The sequence below is a fragment of the Manis pentadactyla genome, chromosome 9 (genome assembly GCF_030020395.1).
Source record: "Manis pentadactyla isolate mManPen7 chromosome 9, mManPen7.hap1, whole genome shotgun sequence".
NCBI classification, from domain to species: Eukaryota; Metazoa; Chordata; class Mammalia; order Pholidota; family Manidae; genus Manis; species Manis pentadactyla.
Genome location: NC_080027.1, coordinates 72,729,157 through 72,748,908, shown reverse-complemented (window position 1 = coordinate 72,748,908; position 19,752 = coordinate 72,729,157). Strand labels below are relative to the sequence as shown.

General features: G+C 41.8%; 1 protein-coding gene across 1 annotated transcript in view; it reads left to right on the top strand.

Moving 5' to 3' along the window:
• The window catches only part of WT1 (WT1 transcription factor), a 49,910-nt gene that overhangs the window by 22,955 nt on the left and 7,203 nt on the right, over positions 1-19,752 (top strand). Inside the window, exons 6-7 of the mRNA XM_057507532.1 lie at positions 15,864-15,960; positions 18,905-19,055. Coding sequence (XP_057363515.1) covers positions 15,864-15,960; positions 18,905-19,055 — 248 coding nt within the window. The remainder of the gene's footprint in view (positions 1-15,863; positions 15,961-18,904; positions 19,056-19,752) is intronic.

Genomic DNA, 19,752 nt, shown 5'->3' with positions numbered 1-19,752 from the left:
TTTTGGAAAAGAACTTCTGAAACCAAAACGTACTTATTGAATACTAATTTTATTCAAAGAGTCCAATGAAAAGAATCAAATGGCCCCAATAGATAGTCCTACAGAAGGCTCCTCTCTTTGCTGTCTTTGGAAAGCAAAAAAAAATGCAGTTGTCTGATTTCATAACATCCTCTCTCACATATTTATCGCTTTAGAATTTATCCCTTTGGAACTTATTGTAAGTCAACAAATGTGTGCTTCCATTTGTGAATTAAGCATTTATTTATCTAAGGATGGATGTCAACATGATTGGGCCCTGTGTGAGGGGCTTTATCAATGTTCCCTGTTTTGATCTCATGACAGTCCTAGGATGTATAGTCATGTCCATAGTATCAGACGAGGAGGGTGAAGAGATTAGGCCCTCTAACCAAGTTCACTTAGAAAGTAAGTAGCAGAGCCAGGCTGGAACCCACTTCTGTTTCACAGTTTAACTTTCAAAATTTTGACATAGTTAGAAATACCTTTTACACTGGAATCTAATATGAACACACACACACAGACACATTTTCACACAGTAGTATTTACTCTTCCTCCACATGGTACATGCTGATCTTTTCTACACCATTCCATAGCATTTTTTAAGATGCTGGTTGTGAAATGTAGATGGATTTTACAACCACTAATGCAGTTTGCCTCTCTTATAGCTCTTAAAAATGGTGACTCCTTAGAAATTTCCTCCAAGCCCATGAACAGCTGGGAACTGGATTCAGGTGGATCTGTTATGCCAGTAGAAAGTTTGGTTTTTCTCCAGGGGAGACAATATGGATAAAGGCATTATTCTTCTCTCTGATGCCAAGTTCACTTTCTTTTGCCATTGTATAAAAACACTGTTAATGTGGAAAATACATTTGAGTAAAGATATTCTGTGAAGAAAGATAAATAACTCTCTTTTTGCTTTAACCCGTAACTAGTATCTTGACACTATTTGAAATTGGTGGTAAAGAAAAATTGTGGTGACATAGTAGATCTACACAGAAAAACTGGAGGTTTGACACGTTTTAGACAAAAGGGGTACAATTTCCCTATCACTCATAAAAATGAAGCATTCTCAGTTTTTATTGAAAGATCATGGCCCTGTACCTCAGACTAACTCCTACTAAACATTTGTTCATGTCTTCTTTCCTTGAACATTTTACTTAAAAAAAAGAAAAAGAATAGGCTTGTTTCCTGGTGTCTGTCCTAAGCAAGTTCATGGAGACATCTTTCTTTAGATGTCAGGGAGCAGTGTTACTGAAACAGGGGGGATAGGATTTTAGGGACGGCATGGGCAAGATGAGACTAAACACATGACATAATGGGGATGAAGGGGTACTCTCCCACTGATTTACTCCTCTCTCCTTCTCCCTTTAACTCGTTTTCTTTTCTGCATGCCCATTGGGATCGGAACTACTTTTATGCCCTCAAAGGAGAGCATATTGTATTTCAAGTTAAGTCAAAGAGAAGGTACTTTATGAAAACCACTTTCTTCACTCTGACCCTTTTCCTCACCCACAAACAAATGAAATCAGATTTTTTAAAGTGGGTCACTGGAAGAAAAAATTGCCGGGGACTCTTTCTAAGCATTGGTCTGCCTTTATGAATAATTCTATTTATGGGGCCTTTGCGTTGTCTGATTTTTATTTCCTTTAAAAACATTTTCTGTGTGTTCTTAATGGCTGTTGATTTCCTAAGGTGGCTTAAAAGCCTTGGTACTCTGTTAGCCTCTGTTTTGTCTCTTCTGAAGAACATATCCTGCAAAATGGAGAAACACATCAACCTTGACTGTGGTCCAAGTTATTAAAACAAGGAAGAAGTTATTCTCTGGGGACTTGGGTAGGGGGAGTGGGAAATCGAACACAATAGAAATGTTAAAGGAGTGCTGAGCAAAATGAATGTCCTTTTGCTGGTCCAAGAAGTTCACAGACTGTTAGGAACGCACAGTATTTGACCTGTGGATGCTTGAAAGGAAAAACGAAAGACTCAGGATGAGTGATGTATGGTGAAAACAAAGCAGCACATTTGGGCAGCGCCAAGGCTGTCGAATCTGGAGAAAATCCCCGCTAGACATGGTCTCATCCCTGCAAACCTGTGCCAAAAGAGATAACTGTCTTCTCTGGCTGGGAGTTCCAATACACAGCCCAGCACCTTCCTTCTCCAGCTCATAAACATAAGGTACTCATCCAAGAGATTTACCTCTTGAAAATAGATAGCCTGCTTTTAAGTGACTCCTGGACCTGGAGAAGCAAAGCAAAGGTGGAGAGAAGCAGCGCTGTGAACATCCGCACTCCTGCGTGCGCTCCCTCCACCTCTGCCCCCAGCAAAAAGTTGTTAATGTCCTCTTTTAAATGGTTACATTTCTGTGGCCTCAGCATTTCTTTGCCTTGCCTTGTACTTGACAAGGGTCTCGTAGCCATGCTGCCAGAGCAAAGCCTGGGATTGCAGAGTTTGCAGGGTGGAGATGGAAATTCTGATTTAGAACTCTGTTCCCTGTTCCTGGCACTTAGAGTGGGCTCAGCTGCTGCTTTCCCTGCACTTCTCACTTCCCTGCTACTTATTTCCTCTCCGCGGCAGTTTACCTTTCCCACCCTTTTCTCTTTGGGCATCTGTTCAATTAATGTATTTAATTTTTAAAAATTATGTAAGTAATGTGTTTAAGTTACAGAACAGTTAGAAAATACAATTATATAGGGAAGGAAATTAAAACTCCCCACAATAGCCCAGATGAAACTAAACAGCCCAGAGGGAACTACTATTATGTGGCATATGCTTTTAGATCCTTGCCTATGCATACATATACATTTGTGCCTTTTTCTTTTTCATAACAAATGACTGGCTTCAGCTCAGATCTCAGTCAGCAAGTGCATACTTACAGGCCATTTTGCAAAGTTCTGTGTTTCTACCCTCATGAGAATACTTCAGAAAATATTCTCAACCTAAGAAATAGTTAGCTTAAAATATGTGGGGCTTTGCGTGGAGACTTATATCCATAGTATGTTTCTAACTGTTTTATTTGAAAGCACAGAGTTATTTTCATCTTGTACAAGGTGAGGGAAATGAGGTTTGTTCCGATCAGGGAAAGAAAGGAGCCACAGGGAAGATAGAAAAGGAAGGTGGTGGTGAAGGCGGCCAAGCTGGGAATGAGGAGCCTGACGGGCTCAGCGCGGGGAGATGAAGTGGGGTCAGTGAAGTCTCCAGCGTGCTGATAAAGGGATGTGTATGTGTGTGTTGGGAAGATGTATCAGATGAGTGGAGGATATCTTTCATGACCTAAAGGAGGATTTTGGACCTCTCATGTATGTGATGCTATCTCGGGCCCTTCTAAGATCCTCTGCTCATCATTTCTCCTTCTCCTTCTCATCTATCCAAGAAAAAAAATCAGCTTCTAGCAGAAAATCATCAGTGTAGAAGCTATACTAATAAAAAAGTCATCCAAGCAAATGCTTCTCTGAAATCAGGGGCCACCGCATATTCTAGTAGGGTTTTTTTCCCCTCCTGTTCAAAGTGAACAAGTTCATTTATTCTAGCGTTATTTCTAATTCATCATTTTAAAAGCAAAGCCACAGATGTAGTGTTAAGGCTAAGGTGGTGTCTTTATCAAAATGAAAACAAATTTTTTCCCCTGACCCCTGATTTTAAAAGTAACACAGGCTTATTATAAATAAAAAAATTCAGATGGTACCAAAACATTATAAAGGAGAAAAGTCATCTGTTATCTCACCACCTAGAGATAATTGTTTTTTAAACATATTGGGGTGTATTTGTATCTGTAGAGAAAAAATTCTGGAAATGTTTATTCAACTATTAATTGTAGTTGCTTCTGGAAAGATTAGAGGGAAAGAGCAAAAAAGCCTGATAGAAGTGGGCTTAAGAGATCATTGGAGTTGATAAACAGGAGACATTGTTCAAAGACAACACTTTCATGGTGTTTTGTTGCAAAATGGAGCAAAGACGGGGTTTTAGCTCAGCGTGGATAGAGGATCAAGAGGAAGTAGCTTTGTATTGTTTTGCTTTATTTCTTTATATTTAGACAGACATACCTGCATGCTTGTTTGCTGATGAGAATGATTAAGAAGGAAATTTTTCATGTTGGGAAGGTGTAGAATTGCTGGAACAACATCTTTGAGAGATAAGAGCTCCATGGGCAAGTGGGGGCTGGTTAGCTCAGGGCTGAGAGAGTTTATCTAGTAACTATTGATTTACAAGAATTCTTTGTTTATAAGGATATCAAGCATTTTCTTGCATGTGCACTGCAGATATTTTACCTGGTTTGTGTTTTAATTCTGTTTAAATTTCTTTTCCTGCCAGAAATGTTTATTTTCATAGTAAAAGTTGTCAGTTTTTGTTTTGCAGTTTCAGATTTTCAGCTTTTCTGTCATCCCTAAACAGATTTTTTTCCCATCCCAATGTTTTTTATAAAAATGTTTATTTGTTGGCTTATTTTTTTGTATATTTTACTTACTTTTTACATTTAAACACTTAATTCATCCTGTATTTATTTGGCAGTTGGATTCCACTTTGATTTGTTTCTAGATGACTAGCCGGTATCCCCAAACTATTTTGAATAATCCAGCCTTTCATCACTGACTTCAGATACTACCTTTGGATGCTACCAAATACTTTGGATCCATTTATAGACTCTTTATTCTCTCCCTTTGGTCAGTCTGGCTCTTCTTGCCAAGTATCAGAGTATTTTCTTTGCTATAACTTCACAGGCTGTTTAAATACCTAATAGGAAAGTTCCCTAATATTGTATTTTTCTCCAAACTATTTCTTGCTATTGTCTCTTGTTTATTCTCAAGATGAGCTTTAGATTATTTTGTTAATATCAAAGAAAGTCTTTATCAATATTGGTTCATTAATTGTGACAAATGCAGTATACTAATGTGAGATGTTACTAGGAGAGGAAACTGGGTGTGGAGTATACGGCAACTGTCTGTATTATGTTAGAAAATTTTCTATAAATCTAAGACCACTCTAAAATGAAAGTTTATGTTTTAAAGCCTAAATTGGAATTTTGAGTGGGATTGCATCCTGTTTAAAAATAATTTTGGAGATTGACTTCTGAAAAAATTCTAACCCTCTTCTAGAATGTGGATGGCATTTATCAATATTTTTTTAAGTCTTGTTCTATGTCAGATGCCCCTATTTTTAATTTCTTCCTTTTCAAGATTTTTAACAGTAATGCCTCTGGCTTCAAAAGCTCTTTGAGAATGAGTGTGATTTTTAAAAATACATTAGAAAGTTTCCCTTTGTTTCTTCACCTTGAAATGCTGTGGTTTGGGCCTAACATCAGTTTGGAGGGTGGGGGCCTATGGAAGAGATGATATGCACACATCCCTCACACCTACAAGCCTCCATTTCAGCTGGAGAAGCAGAAGACATCTTATTTGTAGGAGCTCTGTGCTTGATCCTGGGGTTTTAGGGAGCACTTCAAAAAAATGTAGTTGACTATGATTGAGTCAACTTTTTCAGATTCAGGAATGTGTGTGTGTGAGGAAGCTGGGTAGGAGCTTTGGGAACCCTACCCAAGCTGGTAAGATCCTGCTCCATCTTTCTTATGCAGGGTTTGTCTATCATGTGGATTAGGGACACCTGTTCTTGGGGTGGAGTCAGTAGCAGTCTCTGGCAATAGAGTCAAAGCATTGCGAATGTAGCACCCAGTGAGTTGGATGAAACTGGAATTCTGGTGAACTAGCACCTCAATACCAGACACATGTAAGGGGAGATCCAGATATTTCTTGTATGGTCTGATGAGGAGGTCTATGAGGATGTAAGTTCCTATGCTTGTATGTTGAAATAGTAAGGAAAGTCATTCCTAAAAATATTCTTCTGGGCAGTAAGGGCCAGAAAACATTGTGATTTTTTTTTTGGACTGTGCTTTCCCCAAACTGTTGTGGGAAACTGGATTTGAAATATCTTTTACCTCTGCTGGGAGTGTGAAATAGAGGAAAAAGTCAGTTGGGGGAGTTTTGTGTACCATTTCAAGTGGCAAGGAAAGCTTGATGGTTCATAAGGGCTGGTTTATACAAGTGTTGTTAGGCTATTAATCACTCCACGTGTCTCCCTGTGGCTGGCAAATAGGCTGCATGGGAAGTGAAGACATATGAACTGCAATTATAAAGAAACTTTCAAAAAAGAGCTACAAACAAGGTTTTAGTAATAATAGGATGCTTGGAACAAGTGGGGCTCTTACAAAAGGTACTTTAAAGGGACCAGTATTCATTTATAGGTATCATGTTCCAATATATTTGCTGAAAAATAACTCCAATTACCATTAGATTATGTATTAATCAGGACTTTTTCTCTAACAGGGGCAGACTCCAGTTGTATAGGCCAAAGGGGGGAATTTAACCTTAGCAGCTTAATTATTTTAAAACCCCATGTCTGGATTCAGGGGCTCAGACAGTGTCATTAGAACACATTTCATTGTCTCTTGTCTGTGCTTTCCTTTGTGTTGGCTGCCTTCTCAGACATATTCTCTCCATGTAACAAAAACAAAACAAAACAAAACACAAACCTCTGGTTTTTGGCACCAACAACCTCATAAGGAGAATGCTCCTCTATTAGTTCCTTTTCAACAAAAGACCTAGAGAAGGATCTGATGGCCTGAATTGGATCATGTGGCTGGAGAATACAGTGTTCTCATTGGCCAGGCCTAGAGAGGGGTGGTTCCCTGAAAAAAAGAAGGCTGTACCAGAGGAAGGTGGGATGGATGTGCAGTGGGCAAAACAGATACTCAATAAAGAATTTAAAGTCAAGAGTTAGTGAAAATAGGGTGAGTCCTTTTTCCCCCCTCCACACACGATGTGGAGGAGGATAGCATAGGAATGTATGAGATCTGGATAGAAAATCAATGAAAGATGTAGTGGGAGGAGGCCTTGTTTCTAATGCTCATTGGAAAGGATTCATTAAAAAGTGTGATAGAATTATCACCATAGTGCAATTTTTAATTTGAAGTGACACAAAATATATTATGTTTTTGTTAAAATGAAAAACAGTGCATCTTTTTCTTAAGGTTTGAACTGAAATGAAACACCTGAAGGCAGGAAGAAGGTAAATTTTTCAAAATAAAAAAAAATTCACTTTTCTGTAAAAAACCACTTTTGTTTTTTAAAAAACTCAATCAAATTTAACTTGCTTGTTTATTTTTAGGTTCTAGTTTGGTGCTGGGTTAGAAAAAGATACTATATCTTTTACTGTTTCTCATTACCCTTTGGTTTTTATATATCCATTGATTTGTCATATTAAATATTAAATTACACAAAGAAAAGAAAATGACTAGGTGGTGTTGCTGGTAATATTTGTGCAGAATTTTATTTAAATATTGCATTTAACTCATTATATTCAGGCAAAGAATAAAATAACATTCATGTTGAACTAGAGGTAGCTGTGCTACCTCACCACCAGCTCTGAGTACATGCAAAAAGATAATTTAGTGTCTACTCATTTCCCCAAGTCAGACCTTATCAATGGATATAAAAGTGAGTTTTGACATTACTTGGCTAGAGGGAAATTTGATTTTCATTCAGTAAACCTTTAAGCCTGAGCATTCTGGTGTGACCACTGATACTTCCTAAGGGAAACTCTTGGTTCTTTTTTTCTTTTTTTAAACTTTACTTAATTTTTTTTTGATGATTTGCAATTCAAGTTCCAGGTCATTATTAGATTTGTGGAAGCACTGATCAAAATAGAGTTCTCTGGCTGACAGAACTCTGTTGGGCACATGTGCTCATTTTCTTTTTTTTAAATTGTGGTATCATTGATATACAGTCGTATGTTGGTTTCAAATGTACAACACAGTCGTTCAACAGTTACTCACATTATTAAATCCTCACCCCCCCTAGTGCGGTTACTATCTGTCAACGCAGAGAGATGTTATAGAATCACTGACTATATTCTCCATGCTATACTACAGTTCCCGTCCCCATGACAAACTTATATTGTGATTGTGAATTATTGTGCCCCTTTATCCCCCTTTCCCCTCCCCAATGTCCCTCCAGCCTCTCCCCCTTGGTAACCACTAGTCACTTCTCAGTGTTTATGAGTCCACTAGCTATTTTGTTCCTTCTGTTTTGTTATGCTTTTATGTTCCACAAGTAAGTGGAATTGTATGGTATTTGTCTTTCTCCACCTGGCTTATTTCACTGAACATAATGCCCTCTAGGCCCATCCATGTTGTTGCAGTTGGAAATTCCTGGTTCTTTTGGCCCTAAATCCTCTAGGCCAATTAGTTTGGGTCTCTGGCTCTGGCTCATCCTTGTGCTTGGTAAGCCTTTGTGCAGAGGCTTGTTTTGTTGGGTTTTGTTTTATTTGTTGGTTGTCCTCGCTTAAGTCTCTTATACCAGAACTGTCCTTCCCATCCTCCCCCCACTTTTTCTCATGTTATTGATTTGTGGAGATAGTAGGTCATTGACTAGTGGAGTATCTCACAACCTGGATTTGGTAGATTGCTTCCTCTTACAGTCTTTTCACTTTGGACCTCTATGCTCTGTATTTCCTTTAAGTAGGTACTTAGATCTGGAGGCTTGATTAGATTTGGGTTCCATTTTTTTTTGTTTGTTTGGCAAGAATAATTGAAGAGTGGTAGTGTTCAGCCTTGTCTCTTGTGTTTAAATTTTAAGGAAGCACACTTTCTTACCATGCTTCCATTGCTTTTCTTCCCTTAAAAGTGGCAGCCTAGACAGTGGTGATGGTTCTCGAGGTTTCCGATGACAAACGGAGTCTGGCACTTAAGCATGTCATATATGAGCCTGAGTATCAGGGATGGAGAGAGAAGAGGGGTTGGTGGCTAAATTCTGTTTTCTGGATACACAGGAGTTTGAAGTTTTCTCAGGTGCTTCCCTTCAGTCTGATTAGCTCTGCAAAGGGCAGAAGAAATTGGGGGATGTCCTCCTGGCTGAAGACTAGAAGTGGGAACAGAGAACTCACAGAGGACTAGAGGTGGAGGTTTCTCTTTTTTGAATATTCATAGCAAATGCTAATTGCCTTCAAATGACTTTTTTTTTCTCAAACTTCTTCTGTTGATAAGGGACTTCAGGGCAGCTCTGGTTTTCCTCATCTGTAAAACCTCAATTCCTTTTTATTAATCTTCTTGTGCCTGTGGAATATCAAAATTAATCATTTCTAAAGAAGCTACTCTTCAAACATCAATTTTTTTCTGGGCTAACCCTCAATGTACAAGTTTTTAGCATGAAGAGATTTCATAGTTTGTGTTACACAAGGGACATTTTTCTCTTTTTGCAAACTTTCTAAGGACATGTATTGATGTATTTTGAAACTGTCTAGGAAAAACAGACTGTCTCAGGATGCATTTTTATGCATTTTAAAGCTGTTTAGGAAAATGTACAGTCCATGCCAACACCAGAAATGAAGTCATGAGATGAGGTATATGCTCTGCTTGGTTTATTTTCCCATGTAGGTAGAAAGAACTTTTTTTTTGTCCAAATTGTGCTCAGTTTCGACTGCTTCATCTCACATATGCAGGCCATTTCCATCAGTTAGCATTGCATTTTTCATATACCAAAACAATTTTTGGGCCGCAGAGGAGAGGCTGAAATGTACCAAAGAGTGAATTACTTTGAACTTGCTTTTTCTCACTGCCCCATTCTCTTATCCTGTCCACTCCAGTGACATATTTTAAACCTTCAACATGTCTAATTTCATTCATACCCCTGGAGAAAAGAACTGGGAGTCATTCAAGTGTCATGATAGAAGTGAACCCAGGGTGCAGTTACAATACCCAATTGTCTGGCTAGTTTGGAAGGAAGAAAAGCTGCACTGACCTGGGCTCAAACCCCATTTCTGCCACATGCTGTCTGTCTGACTGGGCAAGTAAGTCAATCTCTCGTCAAACCTCAGTATTCTCTGCTGTGAAACGGGGATAACCCTATTAAGCAATAGTTGGCATTTATTGAAGGCATACCATATACCAAGCATTGTTCTTTACTTACCTAGTCTCATTTGACCCTACCAGTGTCTGATGGAGAGGTGTGTTTTCTCATTCTACATGAAGCTGAGGGAAAAGTTATTCGTCTAAGGTGGTATGCCTTAGTGACTCCTAAGATGCTAAGGATAAAAAATATGAAGTATTAGAGGTCCTGATCCCCAAGCTCATACTAAGCGTACAAGAAATGATCTCTGTGATGATTGTTCACCTGCATGCATTCACAGACCTGAGCATTCTGTGGTGATAAGGTTGCTTGTGATACTTGACTTTGTCTCCTCTTAGAGCTTACCTCTGTGATTTCTTAACCAATGTGTAACATAGACTATTAGCTTCATTTTATATCTCTTAGTCACAGACAGGGTTAGATGACTCACCCATGACCACAGAGCAAACAAAGGTGGAACTGGGTCTGTAAAACAGGCTTTCAGATGTGGAACCCATGTTCTTTCATAGCCTTTCAGATTGATCTGGAAATAAAGGATCCAGATGAATTTAGCTTTCAAATGAATTTGTAAGAAATTGAATAAGTCTGGTTCCCTTTGTGTGACAGGCTGAATATTGACCCCCAAAGATGTCCAAGTCCTAATCCTTGGATCCTGTGAATTGTGCCATATGCAGCAAAAGGGACTCTGTGTGAATTAAGGATCTTGAGATGGGGAGATTATCCCGAGTTTATATGGGTGGGTCCAAAATGTAGTAAGTGCCTTGTAAGAAGAAGACAGAGGGACATTTGACTACAGGGAAGTCATGGAACATGTGACAAAGGCAGAGAGGTCAGAGAGATGTGAAGAAGGGCCCAGGAATGCCAGGGAGTTCTTTACACTGAGACAGGCACACAGGAGTCTCCCCTCAGCCTCCTGAAGAAAACAGCTCTGCCAACATCTTAGGTTCAGGCTGGTTTTAGACTTCACTTCACATCCCCAGAATTTAAGAGAATAAATTTGTGGTTGAAGCCACCACATTTGTGGCAATTTGTTACAGCATCTGTAGGAAACAGACACGCTGGAATTTCCTGCATAGCACATGCAGTTTTCTGTTTATAACTTCAGTGCTTAAACCTACTTTCAAGTGGGCCAGGGAAATTTAGAGGCACACCACTGACACCTGTAGATGGTAACTGCTTCTGGATTGCTCTAGCAGCACTGGCTATTCCTGCTGTACAAGTATAACATCCTTTCAAGCATTCAAGTGTTTGAAAGACTCTGACCCTCAGTTTTCAGGGAATCAGGTATATACCCACCTCTGTTTTGTAGCCATGTGGGAGGAGACAACAGAATCAAATGGAGTTTTCCAGTTTGCAGCTTAAACTTCACTGTTTGACCTTTAAAGCACAGGTTGTAAACTCATGATCCTTTAGGCCAGAGGTACATTTTTTTTGACCTGACATGAATTCTGTAAAATTTCAATGATTTGCCAGAATTTAAAGCTCAGGCAATCTTACACAAAAATCCTGACTTCCAGCTCTTCTGGAGAAGGGAAATAACTGACAACATTGGGTTCATATTGTTGACAGTACTTGGCTGGTAGAGTGGAGTCCTGGCTGCCTCTTGTGGGGGGGTGAGGCATGGCTGGGTGGCTGTCACCGCCTGGTCAGTGCATCCTGACCAGTTTAGCGAAGACTTAAAATAATTGTCTCTTGGACAATAATCTGGAAATTCATGGAGAATAAAAGCAATGACAGAAAAGTTGAGACTTTTGTCTTAGTTGAAGTAAATGTCTTAATTTTCAAGTAGAAAAGTATCAGTGGATTCTGGAAACCACAGAGCAGTGACATTAGCATGAGTTCTTGGGAGAGCTGTTAAAGCAGATCTTTGGGAGCACTTAGGGAAGAAAACAGATCATTCGGAATCACCAAGATGTGTTAACCATATACTCATTTGATGCTCAGGTCAATATTTGTGGTAGAATTACTAGTCTCATAGTAGAAGTTCACTAATGAAGTGCATCTTTATTGCAAAAAGACATATGATAGTTATTTTTGATGTCCTTGTGGACAAGGTAGGAAATTATGGGCTAAACACTTAAATGAATGATTTGTGCTTAGTTGACCACCACCACCAAAGGAGCTGTCGTAACTATTTTTATCAAGCTGGTGAGTGGTTTCCAGAGCAGTGCTCTGTGGCAGGAAGCCAGGAGGGGCCGTGTTGCTCTGAACCCCCTCTCCCATATCTTTACCTGCCTGCAACAGCCCACCGACTCTTCTCCCCACCTGCAGGAACCATAGCTGCCCTCAGTATGCCTCACTGTAAATCCCTGTGATCTCCCTGATTATCTTGGCTAAGGAGCTGTCAGACTGCTTTTCCCCGTCACTCAGTTAAGTCTAGTATTTTATCCATCAAAGAGAAGTTTACGAGGCAATAAAACAGAAAAAACCGAAAACATTTTATAAAGTATCCATTTTTTATTGTAAGAAAGTCCAGCTGCACCCAGGCTTCGCTCATGTGCCTTGCTGTGTGTGGTGCCAGGGTTCCTTTACTTTCCCCCTCATAATCTGGGTTGTGAGGTAGATCTAGCCACTGAGTGCATCTCTACCCTAAGGGAGATTTGGGTTTCTCAGTCGCTTGGTCTGGTGGGATTCGCGATGCACTCTAGAACCTGCTTTCTGGTATCAGCTCTGCGGTGTGGAGAGCTGTCCTCAAATACCTGAAGGATTGTCATGTGAGGAGGAGTTAGATTCAGTTTGTCTTGTGGAACATTTATGGGCTATACATCTTCCTTCAGTCACTAAGTTGAGAGGATTCAGAGAGGAGTGAGTTGGTCTCTGTAATCAAGGACAAGTTTATCATGGAGCAGAGGAGATATACAGAGAGGGATGCTGAATATTAATACTCGCTCTGGTTCTCCAGAAGACAGAAATGAGGAGGCAGGTTCCACCTTAGTTCAGAAAGGCCTTTCCTAACAATTAAAGTGCTCCCCAAATGGAGCTCCCCAAGCTGCCTTGAGTACTTGTCACCCACGTCTGTTGTCCGGCTGTTGAAGATGAGCTATAGGGGCATTGAGTGAGGGTCGGCGTAGATGACTTTTTTACCTCTATCAGTGTAATGTTCCAACAGCACTACCTTGCTTTCCTTTACTTATTTCGAGAAAGTTGCCACCATATTAAATGTCCATGGGTTGTGCTCGGTGTTCTGGGGGGGCCACAGTGGGAAGAACACTGGGTAGCAGGGTTTCCGCAGGATGGAATTACACTGGTGTGTTGGTCTTTTGGAGCCACAGGATGCAGGGGCCTGGCTGTCTTGTAACTCATGGACCCGAGAGAACCATCTAGTGGCATATTTGGCAGGTACACTCTTGTTGCTAGTTGCTTCTTCATCTTCTTTTTTATTAAAGTATTGATATACAATCTTATGCCAGTTTCAAATGTACAACACAGTGGTTCAGCAGTCATCCATATTATTAAATCCTCACCCCCTCTCGTGCGGTCACTATCTATCAACATAGGAAGATGTTATGAAATTATCGATTATATTCTCCATGCTGTACTGCTGGTTGCTTCTTTTGCTTTTTTAGCTCGCATCTGGCTCTGAGGATCATGTCGTTCCCTTGGGGTAGGGCAACACTTCATTTCCCAGGACGAGTATCCTGAGAAAAGTCTATGCCCCATGCCTTCCACCCTCCAAGAACCCAGAAAACATCAGAGATTAGCTGCCAAGACAGGAGAGTCCTATGTCTTCCTCTTTGATGGCAGAACATGAAAATTCAGATTTCTATTGCTGTGTCCCTAGGGATACCTCAGCCCTAGAAAATGTGTAAATTGTATTTTGGCTCCCTGCAGAAGGCTACACCAAGCCAAGGCAGCACCTCTTCACAGTCTTTGAGGCGAGATGTTCTGGCACCCCCATTCTTGTCCTGGCCTCTTGCTGTCACCACTGTCATCATCACCCACTTCCCCACTGCAATTGGAGAGAAGGCAGACTCAGCCTCTTTTTCTTGGCAAGTGCATTCTAAGGTTCAGAAAAGGAGGTGCTACCTGGATTTGGCATTTCTTTCCCATTTTTGTGTATTTGACCCTGGTTTAGCTCTTTGTGACATTTCCCTCCAGATAGGTCAGAGATCCCCTGAAGGATGTAGAGAAAAAAGTGTAGCAAGTTAGAAGGAGCAGAACTGCCACCACCCCAAACTATCATTGCTGTATGCAAAGAACGAGAGGCCATTCTTTCCATAAAGCTTAGTGAAGCCCCACAACAGCTAAGGCTGCGGGTGTGTGGACATGTCAAGCGTCCTGGCAGATGATCTTCCCTTCCAGGAATTAGGTTCCCTGGGTGAGCAAGAGTTGAGCCAGCCCCAGGCTCTCCCCATACCTCCAGACAGAGTCAGCTGATCGGGCAAGCTTCCTGCCTCCTGCACCAGAGCCCCTGGAATCTCTAGAGTAACAGGCAGAGGGTGCAGGTTCTCTGACAGTCAGGTGATTGCTCATGGAGGCTTTAAAAAAATGCTGGTGCACATGCCCCTGTCCCCAGAAGTAATTTTTAAAAGCAGCTTTATATATTTCACATACCATACAGTTCATCCATTCGGAGTGTATAATTCAGTGGTTTTTGGTATATTCACAGAGTTTATTCCAATTTTAGGGCATTTTCATCAGTCACTCTCTATGTGTCACCTCGCAGCCCTCCCTGTCCTTGGCAACCAACCACCAGTCTGCTCTCTGTCTTCATGGGTTTGTCTCCTCTGGACATTTCCTAGAGGTGGATTCCCACACTAGGCGGTCCTTTGTGACTGGCTTGTTTCACTTAGCAGGATGTTTTCAAGGTTTTATCCACATTTCCATGCAGCTGCATTTGATTCTTTTTGATTGCTAAATAACGTTACAGTTTATGAATATACTTTATTTTGTTTATGGGGACATTTGGGTTGATGACACTTCTTTTATATTATGAATAATGCTGCTAATAAGCCATGTGTATAAGTTTTTGTGTAGACATAAATTTTCATTTCTCCTGGGAATAGACCTAGAAGTGGATTTCTGGGTGATAAGGTAACTTTATGTCTGACCTTTTGAGGAACTACCAGACATTTTCTAAAGCAGCTGCAGCATTGTACAGAGGTACTTCATTAAAGCTCCCTGTGGTCATCCTAGATAGGATTATAATGTGCTGACTATGCGTTTAAGAATCTATGCTCTGCCTCATTGGAAGTAAAATAGTTGCAGAACAGGTATCAGCTTTTACCTGAAGGGAAGAATACTTCTGAGCAGAACACCCACCCTTTCCAAGTTGTTCTTGTCATCATTGCATATCCCTGAGCTCTCACTAGTAGTCTGAGGCTAGCCCAAGAACCAATGAAGTTGCTCCAACTAGCACCGATGAGGAAGTCCAATGTCTGAGGAAAATTATCAAGTGTCCATTTCTGGCACAGGTTGGCTGCAAAGGGTTAAGTTGACCTGGAAAACTGATCTGGAGGTTAAGTGGAGTGGGGCCACAGATGTGTAATCCACACTTCTGAGAAGTGACATCTCTTCTTGTAAGTGTCATCACATTTTTGGTGCTATCTGGTAAAAACTGAGTCATGAGGTGCAGACAAAAATCCATTGCACTTAATGTGAAACTTGAGGCATCTGCTCATTCCTGAGATACTCACAGCTGTCAGCTTTGCCATCTAGTTGGTAAACAACTTGCCAGGGATGAAACCCTGCCACTGTGACTTTGCCCAGCTTGTCTGAGAGAGGCATAGACCCAGATGGTCCGCTTTGAGAATCTGAGCTTGAGGGAGGGCTATGTGGTGATGACACAGGGACTGAGCAGCCCCCAGGCCCTGCTTTCGAAGCAGCCCCATGGAGGAAGGCACAGCCAGCGCTTGTCCTGTGAGCTTTTAAAAAACATTCCTTCCATTGCAGATGCACATTTCCAAATGGTGCCTGTGGACCGACCTGAGCCTTATTCTCCCTTTGTGTTTGCAGCCACGGCACGGGCTATGAGAGCGATAACCACACAACGCCCATCCTCTGCGGTGCCCAGTACAGAATACACACCCACGGCGTTTTCAGGGGCATTCAGGTGAGTATCGGGGGGCCCAGCCGGAAGCGCACTCCACCGCCTCTTTCCCTCTCAACAGCCTTTCACTTCCTTGCCAAGGCGGCCTTGGCAAGTCTATTTTATTTATAGGCTGCTGGTACCCCTTTTCTTCCCCTGGGGCAGACAGCGCAGCCTCCTGCTCTCCAGAGGCCAGTGGATGCGACTGCCTCCCTGACTCAGACCAGGATGTGTCCTGCAGAGTCCCACCCTTTCCTCCTTCGCTGCCTAATTTGCCTTCTTAGGGTAGGCTGTGCAGGTCTTGTATTTGGGCTAAATGACCCTTGACTTCTAAGAACTTGGCCTGCATTGTGAAGTGCCCAGAGGTAGGCTATCTTGCCAAGTGTTGGGAATAACAACAATAAAAGCACAGTTATTGCTGGACACTTTCTATATGCCAGGCATTGTGCTAAGCTTTATACAGGGACTCCTTTTTTTAATAGACTTGATTTTTTTAGAGCAGTTTTAGGTTTGCAGAAAAATTGTGCAGAAAGTATAGAGATTTCCTGCATCCTCCCCCTTTCCCTTCCTTTCTCCCAGCCCCACATACAATCTCCTCTATTATTTAACGTCTTGCATGGGTATTATACATTTACATTGTCCTAGTAACATCTTACATTGTTTAGAATATTTACAGTTGCAATCGATGAGCCAATATTGATACTTTATTGTTAACTAAAGCCCACAGTTCACTTTCTGTGTTGTGCAGTTCTATGGGTTTTGTTAAATGCATAATGGGATGTATCTACCATTACAGTATCATTCAGAATGGCTTCACTGCCTAAAAATGCCCTCTACCTGTTTATCCCTCCCCATCTCTTCCCTTCTTCCCACTCCTACAACCACTGATATTATTACTGTTTTTCTAGTTTTGCCTTTTTTTTTTTAATGTCATATAGTTGGAATCATACAGTATATAGTCTTTGCAGACTGACTTCTTGCTTAGCAGTTTGCATTTAATGTTCTTCCCTGTCTGTGCATGCAATTTTTAATCCTCAGTGCCCTTTTATGAGGTAGGTATTATTATTATCTTGATTTTATGGATGATAAACTGAAGTCCAGAAGAAGACAGGTGATTTGTCCAAAATTGCATAGCTGTAAGAGGTAGAGTGGAGACTTGTAACACAAGTCATGTCTGACTCCAGAACCCTTGTTTTTAACCACCACATTATATCAATTCTTAGGGATGCAGAGGGCTGTGAACACTTTGGAGGAGTGGGGAATCTCCAAGGAAAATGAAGAAAGTAAAATAAAAAGGTAGACATTTCAGAGAATTCAGAAAACTCAATGGAAGGCCACCTCTATAGGGTGTCTTTGGGAGGTCTGAGCCACACGCAGTTATCAAGGGTTTGCATTTGTGCCTTTTGCATGTGACTCAGTGGCTGCAACATGAATAACAGCTGTGACACTTTCACCAGAATAGTCAGTATCCTAGAAAGAAGCTGTGTGTGTGGGCCAGGCCCCCACGTGATGTGAGGGACAAGGAGCCCTGAGATGTTCTGATTAATGTTACCAGAAGTGTCATAGGGATAGAACAGTGTGCTCCCTCCTCCCAGGTCTTCCAAGGGTGGGAACACAGGCAAGTGTTACAGAAACAGAAATCTGACAGAGGGACAGAAATAATCATCCAGCTTCTCTTCCAACAAATAATGTCAGAATCTTCCACCAGGAACCTGCCTGCCTGACAGTTCCATTTTATATCCTATTGCTATGTGTACTGCATTTAGAATGAGTTAAGAAAATGGAAAAAGCTGCTTTGCCTTCCTTCCCACCAAGCCCAGTTTGTTAGACTCACTGTCATGGCCTCTGACAGACTCCAGACCAGAAGGCATTTGGCCGCCCTCTCACTTTCTCCTAGAGTGTACCAGTCAGACATGGCTGGCTCACCACGAGATTTATGCCACGATTTTTCTCGAGACTCTACAGCCTATGAACAGCAAAACTGTGTGTCACTACAGTGCTTGTTCTTTGAAAAAGATCTCACAGTGCATGGCAGTGTGAAATAGGACTAGAACATAAGCATGGGGGTGGTATGGAAAATGTACAGGGCAGAGAAGGGGTTAAACTCAGATGTGGTTCCAGGTCTTAACACAAAACATGGATGTGCCCTTTGGCCTTGACTTGCACATCTGTAAGAGAATGAGGAGGACTCGGCGGCCCCGCGGGCACGTCCACTGCTCTATGACTCATTGATCCTGAGAGCAGGAAGGGGAGTTTGCCTCACTGTTTCCCTCTAACTCCTCATGGAGGGCGGACAGTACACACACTCACTCACACAAGACAAAAGGGGCCAGGAGAATGCCCTGTGAAGGACATGCTGAGTGCACGCAAGACAGCCACTGCTGAAGGACTGCACTGGCCACACCACAGGTTACACTCCGGTGCTTTGAGCTCCCCTCTCACACAAAACCCTCAGACCTCCACGGCTCCTCCTTGTCATTTACTCATATGTGGAAGGTCTGGCCAAATTTGAGGCTCATTAAATATCCCACGTCTTTCTCTAATAAGGACTTTCCCACCCATTGCAGGTTGGGCCCAAGGACATGTGGCCATGTGTCTGAGTGGGAGAGAATAGAATAGAATCTGGGACTTTGGACTTCCAGACCGCACTGCCCCCAGTGGAGAAGCTGAGAGACGGGATGGATTGGGAGCTCTTGCATCACCAGCGTTTCTTTTTCAGTTGCTGTGAATCAGCAACCCCAAACAAACCTCAAGGACCGGTTCTCGCTGACCATGTTAGAGCACTGCCTCGCAGAATGTCCTGATCTGTCCTCTGCCAGTGCTATCTGCTGTGGGCATCTGGGGTAGTTTTAGGCCTGCGTCTGCCAGCCCTTCTTTGGGTGTTTCCCACTGCTCACTTTTCCTCAGGCCTGACAGGAATCTTCACATGTGGCTTGAAGTCTCCATTTCTTTTACACTCTGCTTGCAGGATGTGCGACGTGTGCCCGGAGTAGCCCCGACTCTTGTCCGGGCGGCGTCTGAGACCAGTGAGAAACGCCCCTTCATGTGTGCCTACCCGGGCTGTAATAAGAGATATTTCAAGCTGTCCCACTTACAGATGCACAGCCGGAAACACACTGGTAAGTCTGTCCACCGCCCGGCCTTGGTTCTGGTGGCCACTGGGCAGGGTGGTTCGGGAGCTTCTGCTCCTGGCCCGCCCCGCTGAGCACACGGGAGAGTGCGCAGATGAAAAGGAGGCACTCTTCCATAGTCTGGACTCAATGATAGGAAAAAGCTGCAGGGTCATTTTGTATCGTAATTGTCCATCCGTTAATAAAGAAGCCGATAACTGTCTTCAGGAAGGGCAGAGCAGGGTGCTGGAAAGAAAAGTCCACAGAATTAGAGATTTGTGTTTTAATTATGGCTTCACCACCAAGTGGTGAGACCTTGAACAAGTGACTTAAGCTCTCTTTGAACCTCACTTGCCTAATATGGAAAATGGAGATGATGATGCCTATGTCATACAATGGTTAAGGCTAGATTAACTTTTAAAATCAAATTGAATTGAAGGAGTTAGATAGGAAGCATGTAGTATAGTACCCTATGTCAGTAGGTCTGAATAAATAATAGTGTTATTATCAGAATACTATTAGCCTCTCTGAAGAGTGAGGAGCTATCCTGGAGTTTAGTAATCAGACTAATTTGACAGAGTGATAGGCAAGGTCATCATAACACTTAGGAAGAGATGGTCCAAAGAAAAACTTAACTGTTTGGGTTAGTAATTCCCAACAAGATAGGAACGGAAAAATGTATTGTAGGTTTAACTTTTGTTTTCAA